Below are 16409 nucleotides of genomic sequence, written 5' to 3'. Positions count from 1 at the left end.
ATTAAATACAGTCCACTCCACTAAATAATATCGAAGAAACCCTAGGGCTTCGCCTCCCGTTAGTTTTCGCCCCGCATCAGCGTGGTAATTCGTTTTCCCACCAAGTTCTATATATTATTATTTTCTGTGTGTAATATTTATTTGTTTATTTATTTATTATACGGCAAAAGTGCCTTTTACACTATAAAATAGAACACTATAATGAGTTAGTTAGATATACATGTCTTATATAATATATTATTTTTCTCTTTACTGTGTTACATGTTCTCTCATTATATTTGTGAAAAACTTTACCTGGATGTATATATGTACTATTTTTTTATATTTTGTATTCATATATAACAATTGTTGTTTTTCCTTATTAAATAAAAAAAAAATCAAAAATTTAAATTTAAAAAACAATATTAAAACATGGGTATAAAAAGAAAAATAACTAAAATAAAAATTTATGTATGTATGTATGTCAGCATAAAATAGATATAAAATGAACAAACGCCAAATCATTAGCATAAGTAGCTTTTGCAAATAATTCGTTAATCGTTGCTATAGAACATCATAAAATATTTATAAAGAGATGATTTGAATTCACAGAGACTCGAGTTAAAAATTTCGATATGAGAGGTACATTCGTTTCCTAGTCTGTGTATACGAGGTATTGGTGAGTGACAAAGATAGTTGGTTTGAGAAGGGTGACAATAATATAGACTATTTTGTCTAGTTCTACGTATTGGTATATTAATATTTATTAAATCCAGGAGTTCGCAACAATCGAATTTAGAATTAATGATTTTATATAAAAATATTAGGTCAATTATTTTCTTGCAATCCTCCAGAGTAGGTAAATTCAAAAAGTTGAACAAAGACATGTAGTTGATGTATGTAAAAACAGTTGTTTTTCCCAAATAAATAAGAAAATAATCCAGGGAGAAAATACGGGAATACGTCTCTTGATGTATGAGTACCCATACTTATTTCCACCACTATGTGCTGCGGTGAATTAAGGCATCAAAAACCCAAACATAAAGAAAATGACATTAAATATGAATCACCTAAATTTTAGATCATTATATCATCGTGGTATCACTAGGAATCGATCTCGGGACCCCCGTATATGAAGCAAACGTCTCGGCCTTTGCACAACGAGGGTCGCCAACTGACCTTGCAATTATAGTGAACGACAATATTTTTAATGCGAATCACACAGCTCTATGTAGAGGAATTTAATATTTACCACAGCAAAGTATGCGGTGGCTAGTACAAAGTTCCATGTAACATGAATCCTATTCTATCGTCCTACATTATTTACTTCAAACCACATCCGTAATGGCGCCGCTGATCAAGATACAGTCCATTCAAATCATTAATAAACTGCTTGCGTAACAAATGTTTTCATATGTTATAATAAGATGGGGTGGTTTATATATTTATTTAACACTTTATACATATATACCATTTATATACATATAAGGGCAAGAATATTGCCTTAAAGCGGCATATGACTGTATCAAGCGGTTGAAGCTGTACGGGGCAATATTGGGGATTCCTAAAAAGCTAATGTGACTTACTAAGATGACAATGTCTAAAACACAATGCTCGGTGAAGGTCCAAAACAGAAAATCAGATCCATTCCAGACGTACAACGGTCTAAGGCAAGGTGATGCACTGGCATGCCTGTTGTTTAATATTGCTCTAGATAAATCCATAAGAGATGCAGGAGTAGAAACAACGGGAACTGTTTTAAGAAAGATCACCCAGATATTAGCCTCTGCAGATGACCTAGACTTAATCTCCAGAACTATTCCGGGATTAAAAGATGATTTCTTAAAGCTAGAGATGGCTGCAAGTGACATGGATCTTAAAGTAAATACATTAAAGTCTAAATACATGTTAGCAAGAAAGTCACAAATAAACTATGCACAACAGGCAGTTGACGTTGGGTCACACCACATAGACAATGTCAACTCCTTTAAATGTTTAGGTACTGAAATGACTAATGATAACAATTATAGTAACAAGATTACAGCACGGCTATCGGCAGCAAACAGATGTTATTATGGCTTGTTAAAACTTCTAGGATCCAAATTGCTCCCTAGAAAAATCAAGACCATTATTTACAAAACTCTCCTCAGACCGGTCATTGCACATGGTGCCGAATGCTGGGTATGACCAAAAGAACTGAAAACATGGTATTAGTACTTGAAAGAAAAAGTGTAAAATGGTCACTTAAACAGGCGATTTTGCACAAAATAACCAAAAATCATTAATTTTTATTAAAATATTATGTCCAGCAATAATTTGTGGGGTCAAATAATGTAATTTATAAAATAATAGTTATTTTAATAATAATGACTGAACACAAAACTTATCTTCAAAAACAAAATTATCTTTGTATAAACACATGACTTGAAAATAACAAAATGTACATATTCATGTAGATAGTGAAACTTACTATAAGTTTTTTCGCGTGTTATTCTGACGTCAGGAGCAACATATTTTTAATTAATTTTTATCTTTAGTTTTTTAGCAACATTCTGATAACATTTATTTACGAAATCATCTCTCGGTATGAACTCATGCATTTAGTGTGTTTAATATTATTCATAATTAAACAATATCACAATTTATTTATCCGCGTTTATTGGAGCATTATTATTTTTTGGTGGATAAATAAGCTCTTGTGACTGCGACCTATCGCTAACCTAAAGCAACAGTAAGACATGTATATCTAAGAACGTATTCTGAGATAATCGGACTTTGAGGTGTGCAAAGGTGTGCCTGAATTAAATTATTTGAAGTAGATTATGAGAAGATATATGGGCACTTGTAAAACTGGACACATCAAGCTACAGGTCAACACATCAAACTACAGGTGGCAAGCCTGCCAACACAGAGGCGCAAGACGACGCTAACGACCGGAAACTCAAACCAGACACTCTTCGACCACCATTCATTTTGGTTGCCTTCAAAACGAAACATTGTTAACTACTTAATATTTAATATTCAATATTTTCTAGTCTAAATAGGTACTCCGCATGCATGGGTTTAAAAATCAATATTGCAAAAGCCCATGTACTGTGTAACACTTCATGCCTTGATGCCCAAAATCCCCTGACTGTCAAACCAAATCATCGAAAGGGTCGAGAGTTTAAAATACCTGGGAGCTTTAAAAAAAACTGAGAGTGCGGCTAGGAATAGCAGGTGCCACATTCAACAATATGAAGGCATTTCATAGGCATAATGCCTAGACTTCTATATTCCCTTCTCAAAAATGTTTTCCCCTCTGTTGAAATAAATTTAAAAATGAATAACTCCCTAGGGAGGAAATCCAGCCAGCCTGCAAGCTTTTGGACATACTCAAACATTGTTGAATTACTACCTGGTAAAAGAAGAAGTATAAAAATTGGAAAATTGTTTTCAGGCGTTGCCTAGTAGGTGATTTGGTTCAGCTGGATGAATCTCACCCACGTGATAAAGGTTTCAGCTCTTTTACTTCACAAAAGTCAACAGATGGAAGAGCCGAGGAAATGTGGATGTTCAAACATGGGCAGAATAGTGAATGTTAATCAGTGTGTAAAGTGGCCACTTAAACCAGCCAATGACAGGTCATAAGCCCTGTCAATGCCTAGACTTCCATATTCCCTTCTCAAAAATGTTTTCCTCTCCTAGGGAGGAAATCCAGCCAGTCTGCAAGCTTTTGGACATACTCAAACATTGTTGAATATGAAGGATGTCTGGAGATCAGATATTTACTCAGTGAAAACCAAATGCCAACTTTATAACGCCTGCATAACACCTATTCTCCTCTATGGATGCGAATCGTGGCACCTCACTAGGGCCCAAAACAACAAAATACTGAGTTTTGAGAATAGGTGTCTCAGAAGAATCTTGGGTGTGCGGTGGTTTGACTTTGTGCGGAATGAAGTAATAAGAGAACGGACGCAGCAAACTCCGGTGACAACCAACTTTCATCAAGCGGAGGCAATACGGTTGGCTTAGTCATGTACTGCGGATGCCTCCTGAGTGCCTTAACCACGCTTGCCTACTTTCAAGGCATCAGGTTTTCGACGTCCAAGACGTCCACTGCTGACTGTTCGCAGTTCATGTCAGAACTACGAGGCCCTAACCTGACCTGGGAGAATACATAGGAGCTGCCAGCCGACAGAGATACCTGGAGGGTCTTCGTGGACACCATATGCTCCAACTAGGGAGCGGACATGGAATGATATGATAATATTTAACATTAAATTGTTCAAATTACCACGGCTAGGTTCAAACAGTATTATTAAGTGTTTACTCGTTGTATTTTATTTAAATATATTTTCACATATATGATAATATATTTTTTCCAATCTCATTTTTTATCTATTTTTTTTTATTTCTACATTATTACCAATGTACCGATTGTGTCGCATTGTAAACTCGAGACAAAATCTGGAGTTTTTTGGTCCAAGTCTTTCTAGATTTAGACAACCACTAAGATAATCCAGATCTTGTCTTGAGGTAGTAATTATTATTGAATTATTGTCCCAGCATTAATTTTTTTAATTGTATTTAATCGAAATTGTACCAGCAGATATTATAAAAAAATGTGTTAAGCATTGTTAAATGTCCGCAAATAAATAAAATTTTAGTTTATAGTCAACCAAATAAAGAAGTTTTGTTTATTACTTTTTTAATATAAAAGAAAACTTAATCAAATCTTACTCATTTAAGATAAAGCTTATTATTATTAACGTCTTTTACTAAAGGTGTTTTCGGAGAAAAAATAGCATGTCTAATGTGTCATTTTCCAAACTGAAACGATTATTAGAGGGTAAATAGCCGGCAGCAGAGAAAACCCTTTCAGTTCTAATAAATATATCCACTGTAATTTTTATTCAAATCGTCATGATCGTAGAAAAACAACGCATGAGCTTTCTTCCAACTTTACATGAGATTGGTTTAATATTTTTTTTTACACTTTATGTCACAACTTGACAAGTACAAAAGTAAATATTTTTTTACTTGGGTTAGTTATGAATATTGATCTTTTTTCAAACCCGAAAAAAAACCTTTATATTGTCAAACCTGGAGAGAGCTGACTTAAAGTCCCGTCATTTTATCCCCAAAAACCTCTGCAAAAGAGAGCCGGGAAAACTCCGAGAGTCTTTCTATCTGAAATGACCTCTATGTAAGAGAGTGCCAAAACCGTGACCTCTATGAAAAATTGTTTGGTTTGTAGATGTAGCCGCAGCGTCAATGCTTGTGCACGTGCACTTTACCTAATACATACATATTTGTTTATTTGATTTATTTATAGTTACATATTTATTACAGCAATTTGCATTTAGTTATATACCTATATAACAAGTTTAATGAGTATTAAAAGTACACATACATATTTTTTGTTTTTTCTGGTGAGACATCTAAACTAGGGATAGCTTTGCCATTTTAAGACAGTAAATATATTAACACATTACAACAGAGACGAAGAACATGTGAGAAAAGGTAATATAAAAGTCTAAGCATCTACAGGGCTTATGACCTGTCATTGGCTGGTTTAAGTGGCCACTTTACACACTGTGTAACATTTACCATTCAGCCCATATTTGAACATCTATATTTCTTCAATTCATTCATCTGTTGATGTTTATGAAGTTAAAGAGCTAAAACCTTTATTTCAGTTTCAGTGCTGCAGAGCAGCGTTTATTTTATAATAAAAAAATACGTACAGGAATTTGTTACCCACTAAGTCTAAAGACTTTTCGGTGGGACACATTTTTTTCTTATGACAGGTTTATATTACATTAATTTTGTTTATATTTTACATTTTTTTTTACAAACAGGCATTATAAAGTATCTAGAAAATATTTCTTCAGCTCTTTTTTTTTCATTTGAAGATCTTTCATGTTAATGATGATTTGTGGGAGATCATTGAACAAACTTGGAACAACGAAATTTAATGTTCGCTCTCCAAAGTAATTTGTAATTCGGGAAACAAACAGGAAGCCCTTAGTTTTTAATCTAGTGTTGTGAGTGTGGGAAACTCTTTATTTATATTCCGGATCAACAAAGTAATCTACAATCAATTTGTAGTCACAAAATTGTTTTACCGGCAGGACATTACAGAATTTAAAATATACACCTTCGCCCATATGTTTCGCCTCACGGATTATTCTATCCGGTACAATCCCCCTCAACAGTCTCACCTGAATATCATAAATTTTACCCAGATGAGACTGGAAGGTGAGACCCCAGGCCAAGACACGCACTCCGTAAGATATAATAGATTCAATGAGCGAGGTATATATGTATCTTAACGTTTTGAAAGGGAGTATGCTTTTGATTTCATAAATCACCTTAATCTGTCGCAGATTCCATCAATATGAACACCCCGAAATTTATGCGGGTGAGATTTATCTAATTGAATTATTTTACGAAGTATGAAGAAATATAAATACAGAAAAAAAACTTTTCAGGCGTTGCCTGTGTGTAGGTGAGTCAGGTCAGTAAATATATTTTTTCTAGAATCTGTTTTTTTTTTCATAAACATTATTTTTGTGATAAATATTCATAACGAGCTTAAATTAATACATAATGAAAAATGAAAAAATAGATAAACCGTTACGAATTAAAAAAAAATGTATCGTAATAAATTTGGGAAAGGTTTATTTATATTATGTCATGTACTTTCGTTTTCTTTGTACCTCCTGTTCATATGTACATAGTAGTACATACATAATTGTAAAAGTAAGCCTGGGTATGTTTATAGGCTTATCTAAAACAAAACAACGATATAAGATAGATCTCTTTAGAATATAAAAATGTCCCGGTCAAGGGTCCAGCCCAAGGGGGCTTTCTTTTATCCAGGGTCGACGGTATAAATTTTTCAAGATCGAATGTAAATGTCGCAGTTTTCACACATCTATCGTTGTTTTACGATCCCGATGAAAAGTAGTAACTTGAACACGTATATATGTGGAAATAAGGGATCGAAAAAGTTTTTTTTTTTTTTTTCGAATCTTTTACTAAAAATATTATGTCCGTATATTTTTTATTTTTTTAAAAATTATTTTACATAATATTACAGCAATATACAAGTAATTATTTATACAACAAATTAATTCATTAGTAAAAGTAAGCATACATATTTTTAATTTTTGCTGTTAGTTCATCTAAACTGCCTAACTAGGGATAGCTTCCCCGTTCTAAGGCAGTAAATTATGTATTTTATAATGATATTTAAAAGTATTTACAGTGTTATGATAATGTGTGCTTTTTCAGTCTTAAATGAATATCCAGAGAAAACATAAATAATACCAAAATCTCTATATCCTAAGTCCCAAGTCATTACTAGTAAAACAAGCAACCAGCTTACGTCCTTCTACATCGGACAACAAATTATCTGACTCCTTCCGACCAATATGGATTAAGAATGCAGTCAACACCTTCCTCAGCCTGGCAATCCCACCACATTTCCACGAAACTGGGATAAGGTTATATACCCTCGGGCCTATATAATATTGCTGCCTTTGAGCCAAAAAAGTATCGACTCCTCTCTGTAGAATCAGATCCTTGTTGGAGTGTCTAGTATTATGAACATGACAAACTGTTGCGTATTTTTCCCTGTGAGATGCGTGACCGCCACTGACCTCAATATATACTGTTGACGAATATCCAGCACTTGAAATTCTTTGAAGAGTGAATCACTCGGGTATTGGTATGGTTTTTTTAATACAACTCTTATCACTGATTTTTGAGCTATAGCTGCTGAAGCCACTGTCGTTTTAGTGCAGCTTCCCCAGCCAATCAGACCATAAAAAGTATTGGCTCCTCTCTGTAGAATCAGATTCTTATTGGAGTGTTTAGTATTATGAACATGACAAACGCTTGCGTATTTTATTTTTTATTTGTATCTGTTGTTTCACTGGAGTTTCGTTAACTATAGCCGACTCCGAACCCAGTAAGCGTGACACTAAAACCGAGGAATAATTACTCCAATATGGCCTCCAGTTCTGTTAAAATGGATTTTATTTCATTCTCGGCCTTCACATTCACCGGAAGGTGACAATCGCTGTTTAGTACTAGCCGAGGAAAGCAGATTTTAAATTATTATATCATTCTGTCGGTGTAGACTTAAATATTTAGGTCAACGCCCTGAGTGTACTCGATTGCCTTCAGAAATTCTGAAAAGCTAACCCCTCGTGAATTCATAAGATAGGGGAATAAAATTGTTTTTGAATAAAATTAAAACAAAATTTAATCGTGGAAATAATTTACAAATATCTTTTAATCGACAAATATCTCCTCATTGTTTTTATGTATATTTTATTTTTACTTTTTATGTTTATTAATTTACATATATTTTATTTTTCTTATTAATACTAGTATTTACATGTATCTTTAATTTTATAATTATAAAGGGTATATTCTGTAATTTATTTTTGTTCTTCAATTTTTAATTACTAACGATATATTTTCAAATTTATATTTATGCTAACATATTACAACAGATATGAAGAACATTTAAGAGAAGGTAATATAGAAGTCTAGGCATCTACAGGGCTTATGACCTGTTAATGACTGGTTTAAGTGGCCACTTTACACACTGTGCAACATTCACCATTTTTTAAATATTTTTTTTAAAAGAAATATTTGTGTTCTTATGATTTACCCAAATATTTAATTTTGAGGGCCATTTTCAACGAGTTGTAAGTAACTCACTATTAGAAAATGGAATCGAGTTGGGGTAGAGTGGGATTCGAACCACGGACCTTTGGTCTGTGAGTCCGAGACACTAGCCACAGGACCACAACCCGATCTGAACATCTATATTCCTTCAATTCTTTCATCTGTTGATGTTTGTGAAGTTAAAGAGCTTTATTTATGCGGGTGAGATTCATCTAATTGAATTATTTCACCTACATACTAGGCAACGCCTGAAAATGTTATTTTTTCAATTTCTATACTTCTTCATGGACCAGGTAATTTATCAACAATATTTTGAGTTTGTCCAAATTTTTGTAGACAAGGACTGGATTCAACTCCCTGGGGAGCTGTTTATATTAACATATTACAACAGAGATGAAGAACATTAAAGCCATTGACAGGTCATAAGCCCTGTAGATGCCTAGACTTCTATATTAACTTCTCTTAAATGTTCTTCATCTCTGTTGTAATATGTTAATATATTTGTTTTAGTGAAAATAATGACATATTTTGACATAATTCAGGCACTATTACTGAAATTTTGAACAAGAACGTCATAAATCAAACGCTACTGTTTTTTATATTTTTTTATGTACTAAATATTTTTCAAACGGAGAAGAAACTTTCAGGTTTTCCCTAAAAAGATCTGTTGCATAGTAAAAAGTTCAACGAGTGGCTTGATATTTATTTTGAATACATTTTATTATATTTTTAAACTTTATTTACTTGTATATATGACGTTGTTGAAAGGAGTGAGCGATGTATAAGAGCTTGCATGGTTTCGTCAGAACTAGCTGAGTTAAATGTCCAAATAAATAAGTTGCTCAAAAGGATTAATTGCTCGTATGGACAATTGTCTAAAGCTAGGGTTTCCTAGGAGAGCGGCGCCCGTACCTTAACGGCCGTAGTGAAAGATGATGAGGTGGACAGCTGTCGTAACGGTGACTAGAGAGTGGTTTCCTAGGAAAACGATGTTGATAATACCGTTAAAAAATAAAACCACTCTCTAGTCACCACTCCGACGGCTGTCCACCGCATCACCGTTTACTACGGCCGTTAAGATACGGGCACCGCTGTCCTAGGAAACCCTAGCTTAAAACCCACAGCACTAGGAAAATCTTACGTTATAGAAACTGATGGGAAGATATATGCCGCCGGAAATCTAGAACTCTTAAATAAATTAAAGTGGATAAATGTAACAGTACTTTAATTTGATAAATTTATTAATTAAAAATACCTGTGATAAAAAGACATGTTTTAATAAAGAATGTCACCTCATACGTTCAAAGTTTTAGTGAGGTATCATTCAATATTAGATTTGGCTATTTTCTGTGGAATGCATATTTTTGGTTGCGTGGTCAGCCAGACTTTAAAAAATCACAAAAATTCCTATAACACACAATTAAATTATTTTCAAAGTGATTAAAACAAATGAATTAAGGGATTCTTTACAATTTAGTACGCCAATATAAATATAAAATAATATGTTCCATACATAATGACAACATACACCGGAGGTTCACTGGGACTGGCTGACAACAAAAACATTTAAAAAAATCGTAATGATAAATTGTTGACATTTGGGGACGGACACTACATCAAATTTGTTTTTTTTTTGTTTCGCTCTGCCAAACATCGTGTACATATAACCCAAATGGGGTTTTTCAAATTATAAATAAACAAATAAATACAATATTCATAAAAATTAAATAATTCATTTTTTAATTATTTCTTATTTTTCCACATTTGCTCTTAAGTGGAGCATGTAGACAAAACCAGGCACTTTCGGGAAATCCAATCGCAAGTAAGCACTCTCGCTTCTTCCCATCTCAATCCTTGATCCTGACTTTCACCGAATAATTTCCAGGACGACGGAAGCTCGTGAAGAAGAGGAACCTCAGGTTAAAACTTTTATGTAGTAATTTTGAACCCCTTGGTTAAATTTGAACAAGATGCTCGACTTCGAGGCTACAGTCTCAGGTTAAAGAATCCCACATTCAACCTTAATCCACCTACGGCAACGGAAGCATTTCCTGGACAAAAGAGTTCTTGATATTTATAACAAGCTACCACATGAAGTCTAGTCCCTTTTTGGAGACTACGCTCAATGCGTAGTCTCCAAAATGGACTAGACTTCTTTTGGATTAGTGAAAATCCACAGAAAACTAACAATCATTAAAATCGATTTACCTAAACAAATTAGCTTTAAGCTGCTCGGTTAAAACTGTGTTATAAATATTTCAATATTTATATTCATTGTTAAAGGAAGTTAAAAAAACATTTCCGAAACTCATAGATGTAGGTTCTGCAGTGCAGATGAGGAAACACTTCTATGTGAATGTGATGCTTTACATCACAAAAGAAGCCTCATCCTCAGGGAACCACTGGTTAAACCTGCGGATGTTAAAGAGCTCGCCTCCTACGTAATAGATAGGCTTGGAGAAGGAGATTTAGCGAAATATAAACTCTCGCCTTCAACACAGTATCCAGGCTCTTTATAGACCTGGACTTGGGAGAACTATTCACAGGAACCCATCATAATAGATCTTCACAGGTTGCAGTGACGTCAGGAGCTTGCATAGCACCAGCTTCCATTACTAAGAATCAGGGACGAAGGACCATATGAAGCAAGTGAGGCTGAGCCTCACAGAGAAATCATTGCTATTCACCAGCACCCAATGTGTATTTTAATTCGCATTGTATCAACATATTATAAAGATAAAAAACTAGCGACCAATATAAAAATGCTCAAAGATGCCTACGAACATGGCCCGATTTACTGTAGGTACCAACTTAACATTTACGCATATTAGACTTATCCTTAAAATCTGAGCTTCACTAGAAATTTGGTATCAAAGACGCCACTGCGAAGAAAAAGAATAAAGGAAGTTCCAGGGATAAAGGAACAACTGGAGAGGAAGAAAGCGAAATTAAACATTGTCAGCTCTGGAGTTTCAATTCACGAATATCCTCATTCACAAATTACTCTTAAAACAAACGAGAAAGCTATTAGGGTCAATATCATAACTATTCGCCGTTCGATCTCTTACGTATAATATTCCTAGTAAAGAAATATAATATACAGGTACTGTATCTATACTGTATATCAGTCGCTAGTAACAGAACAGAAGCCGTACTGTAGGTACTACCAACAACTCTCGTACCTATTTCCTACTACAAGGCCCGTAGTAATATGATACCGTTTCCGAGACATTAATTCAAAACCTTTTTCATACATTATTGACGTCACTAGACACGTGGCTTACGTATTCCTGGCAATATATAGTTTATAATACAATCTCATCAGACTTCAAACACCCGAAAAGCTTTTGGATAATAAACTGAAATTTTACTCAAATGAAAACAATGTATAGTACTTAAATTAATGAATAGATCGATGTATGAATGTATTCGTTTTTGTACTTAAAAACATGATATTTGAAGAGCTAAAGAAAACCACACATGACAGAGGAGATATAGAGCTTTGCTGCAAACCAATACAGAGGATTGAAACTAGAGAAAAAGACATGATGTATCCAGTCAAACGATCTGTGTCAAACTTTCTTTCAAGTTCTAGGCGCCAGCCGTTTCAATGCAACGATTTTTTACAACTCATTCAAAAATAATTTGAAAAGTAGCTATTCTTCATTCGTATTTTTAATGCAATTATACGCAGCCGATGTCACTCCATCCAATAAGATTTAATTCCTCTTTTTCAAGGCATCGCTAAAACTTCCTGGAAAGATAATTTGAAATAGATATATCTTATAATCATATTTATAAATATATCATTCCAAAATAATATTTTCACACTTTTCGCAAGTTGATACTTTGATATTGTGGGTAATCCAAAATATTGGTTTCTTTAAATAACTATTAATGATACCAGTTCTGTAACAAGATTAAAAAATAATTCTTTGTTCAATGCCACCAAATCATGAAACCCGCGTGAAAAGTAAATGAATAAAAACCAAGCCCAAGTTACTAACAAGCCTCTCTCAAGGGCTCAAAAAATTATTTGAATTTATCGCTCTTTTCATGTATTTTAGGCTAAGTTGTTCCACTACTGAATACAGGCGTTCCTCAGGGAACTTTATTTTGTCCTATACTATTTTTATTTACTGTATATACATATTTTTAGGTCGATATCATTTTTGTTAGATGTTCCAATAGAGATAGAGAAGAGAACATTTAAGTGTAGGTATTTAAATGGCTTATCTGGCATCAAATGGTTCAAGTGATCACTTGCAACGCTTTGTAACTATTACGATTCTGCTCATGTTTTGAGATCTGTGTTTCTTAATTTTTGTAAAACTAATTCTTTTCATAGGTCAATTGGTGTCCGGGAGGATTAGGAATACATTACTGTGTGTGAAATACAACCAGAATCCTGGACGAGTGCTTTCAAATCAATGGCTAATCTTAGGTAAAAAAATAAGTCCGTCTCGTGGTGTTATAATTGGCACGTTCGCGTACTATGCCTGAGGTCCCGGGTTTGATTCCTGACGACACGAGATATTGATTAGAGAAGCGGTTCTTCATTGCAATATTTTAAATTCCTGGCCTGGCACCTGAAGCGAAACGCTGATCACCTGACCTTCATATACACTGCATTTAGTGTACCAATGGAGCGCCCTTTGCATTATTGGGTGTGTACAGAGGTATGATGATGAATACATCATGTATCTTAATAAAATCGTTTAAACTTTATTTGCGCTTAAAAATTGAAACCATTTAAAATATTGTTGATTGCTCATTTTTTCGACAATGAAAAATAATTAATCATAACAATTTATGGTAGTCGATTTCATGTTTTCCACCCCTTTGAGTTGTACGCCTTGTTATATTGTACCAGCAATAATGTAAACTCCGTCAATTTCCCGCCCTGCTACATGACGACTTAATCCTTTAAGTTTAAGAGAACTTCGGGGTAGATAAAAGCTACATATTTTAATCCTTAGTGTTTTCAAGCACCTCATTAGAATACATATTTTTTCAAAGTCACATTAAGCCTATATTTTATATAAGGTATAAGAGGTAAATGTATTATTTATTTTTAAATCTGGAAGTAGGACACACATAAACATATTCTTATGTCTGCTCTAAAAATAATAACGTTATATATGCCTACATAAATTTCATTTATAAATAATTTAACACAACAACAACAACAAACCATCACGCCGTTTCCCCGTAGGGGTAGGCAGAGAGGATAGAACGCCATAACACTCTATCTTGGCATACAGACCTCGCTTCCTCTACATTCATACATCTTCTTATGCACGCACGCCGATTATTCCTACTTTTGACGTGTCCATCTTCAAGTATTTGATGGACTTGATCGTGCCATGTCTTTCTCGGTCTTCCTCGTTTTCTGCATCCATCAACATTTGCAAATGTTGATTTAACACGTGTGTTTTATTTATTTATTTATATATACGCTCGATGGGCATTTAAAGGACATATTTATATTTATACATAGAAAATTATTATAAAGGAAAGTAGAAGGACACAATGGTATATAGTAGACTTGGTGGGAGTGGAAGCGGGAGAGAGGTGTTATAATTGAATTTTATTCAGTGATCGTTTGAAAGAAGACAACGTCTTATCAAAGAAATCAACACTGGTATGTTTGTTGGCAGATCTAAAAATTCTGGGCATAGGGGAATGAAAACCATAGTTCGTTCTATGGTTATCGGTATGAAAGAGTATGTTTTGTCTGAGGTTTCTAGCTGGCATATTTAATTTTATTGAGCTCAGTAGTTCAGGCGCATCAAAGAGTGAGTTGAGAATTTTAAATAGGACTAGAAGGTCGCATTTATTTCGACGGTCTTGAAGAGAAGATAGTTTAAGCTAGTTTCTAACTCATTATACGTATATAGGTCTCTGAATAAGCCCAACCTTCAGCCTATCTTTCTCAAAAGTCTATGTTGAACTGATTCAATATTCTTGATGTGAACATCATAATATGGAGACCAGATAACAGAGGAATACTCTAATTTTATTTTAATTTTAATATTTTAACTTAAATTCTGAATTATGATATGATATGAATGAGCCTGTTGTCTAATTTATTACCTCATAATTTTATTAAAATTTGTAACGGTTATTTATTATTTTACATTATATATTAATTTAATCTCCTTTTAGATATCAATTATAAAAAGGGACTAACTAACAAAAAGGATTATAATGTTTTTTTTATGATAAGAATAACAGTTAAAACAATATATATTTATTGTCTTGGTGCCATAGTTAGGCAGTTTAAATGACTCACTAGCAAAAAACAAAAAATATGCATGTTTACTTTTACTACTCATTATATCTATTGTATAAACATGTAACCATAAATAAAACAAACAAATACATTTATAAAATGTGACTAAATAATAGAACATAAAAGTTTTTATTTGTTACAAAATAAATTTCATGAATATAAAAATAACTTAACGTGATATTTCTATAAATTTTAAAACGATTATTTGTAAAAACAACATGGCTGTATGTTATCATTTTGTACCTAAAATTTTATTTTTTTTACAAAAAAAAATCTAATTTTTTGTTTTGTACACCATTTTGTGAAAATGACCCTCAAACTAAATTATATTGCTATGGTATTTGTTACAATCAATATAGTGCAAAGTTTCTGCAAACCAATTATTTAATAAAAATATATAAAAGCGCCATCTAGCTTTCTTATTTTCGTTTAGATTCACCTTAACCCGCATTGCAGGCATCAGAAAGCTCATTAAAATATATCTAAAATTAATTAAAATGCTATCAGTGAAAACATACAAGAATCTTACCTTCAATATGAGAACGATTCGGTTAAGTCTTTTGAGGACTTCCATAGTGTGGCTCTCGTCTAGAACTTCCACATCAAACAAGTCTCTAATGGAGTCCAGTTCAAAGATTATTTGCTTAAACCATAACTCGTACGCTGAAATAATAAAATTTCAATAAGTATCGCAACATGTTTTGCAACTAGGTACATATTTATATTACAGCACGCCTTGCAGCTAGAACTTCTATTCTTGACTCAGACTTGAGACTCTGGAAATTTCGAGAACCTGGAGATATTTTCAATGTCGTGACTCGAGAACTATATACATTTAGTATCGGAATTTCAAGACCAGCAATAATATTCCAAACGCTCTCTAGCGTAGAGAACACATTGCTAGCACGTAATTTACATTCCAATAAAAAATATAACGGTGACAATATCATATTATATAATATAACTAGCGGACCCGACAGACGTTGTCCTGCTCGAACGTTGACTTGCTTGCTATTAGCTTGGAAAAATACTTTTTATTGATAAGTAGGTATCCAAATTTGATCCGATTGAATTCCAAAACCAAAAACTATTAATATTCAAATATTGAATTTATGTAGGTACCTAGATACTTGTTTATGGTTTAATCCCAAAACATAAAATAATTGATTTTCAAATATAAAATTATTTTTTCAAATGTCAAATTCGGCTCTTCTCACCAACAGGGGTGCACTTTATACATGAATTCGATTTTTTTAAATGTATTGAATGACAGTTAATATTATTTTAGTTTTACCGAAAATCCACCAAAATAAATAAATGGGAAGAAATTATAATGATGTTTGTAATCATTCAAAAACAAACTTTTTTAAACACAAGAAAACAACATCCTTCCAATCTTTTTTGTAGATGTATTTTCGTCGAATGCAACCCTGGTAGGTCGATG

The 16409-nt window shown here is 33.3% G+C and overlaps 1 protein-coding gene across 1 annotated transcript in view; it reads right to left on the bottom strand.

Moving 5' to 3' along the window:
- v (Tryptophan 2,3-dioxygenase vermilion) overlaps positions 1–16409 on the bottom strand; it is a 60271-nt gene that overhangs the window by 20425 nt on the left and 23437 nt on the right. Inside the window, exon 3 of the mRNA XM_088239782.1 lies at positions 15495–15628. Coding sequence (XP_088095908.1) covers positions 15495–15628 — 134 coding nt within the window. The remainder of the gene's footprint in view (positions 1–15494; positions 15629–16409) is intronic.

Source organism: Micrasema longulum, unplaced genomic scaffold, assembly GCF_059751315.1.
Source record: "Micrasema longulum isolate JH-2025_06_02 unplaced genomic scaffold, ASM5975131v1 h1tg002263l, whole genome shotgun sequence".
Taxonomy (NCBI): domain Eukaryota; kingdom Metazoa; phylum Arthropoda; class Insecta; order Trichoptera; family Brachycentridae; genus Micrasema; species Micrasema longulum.
Note: the sequence above shows the minus strand (reverse complement) of the source record. Positions and strands in the feature narration are given on the sequence as shown.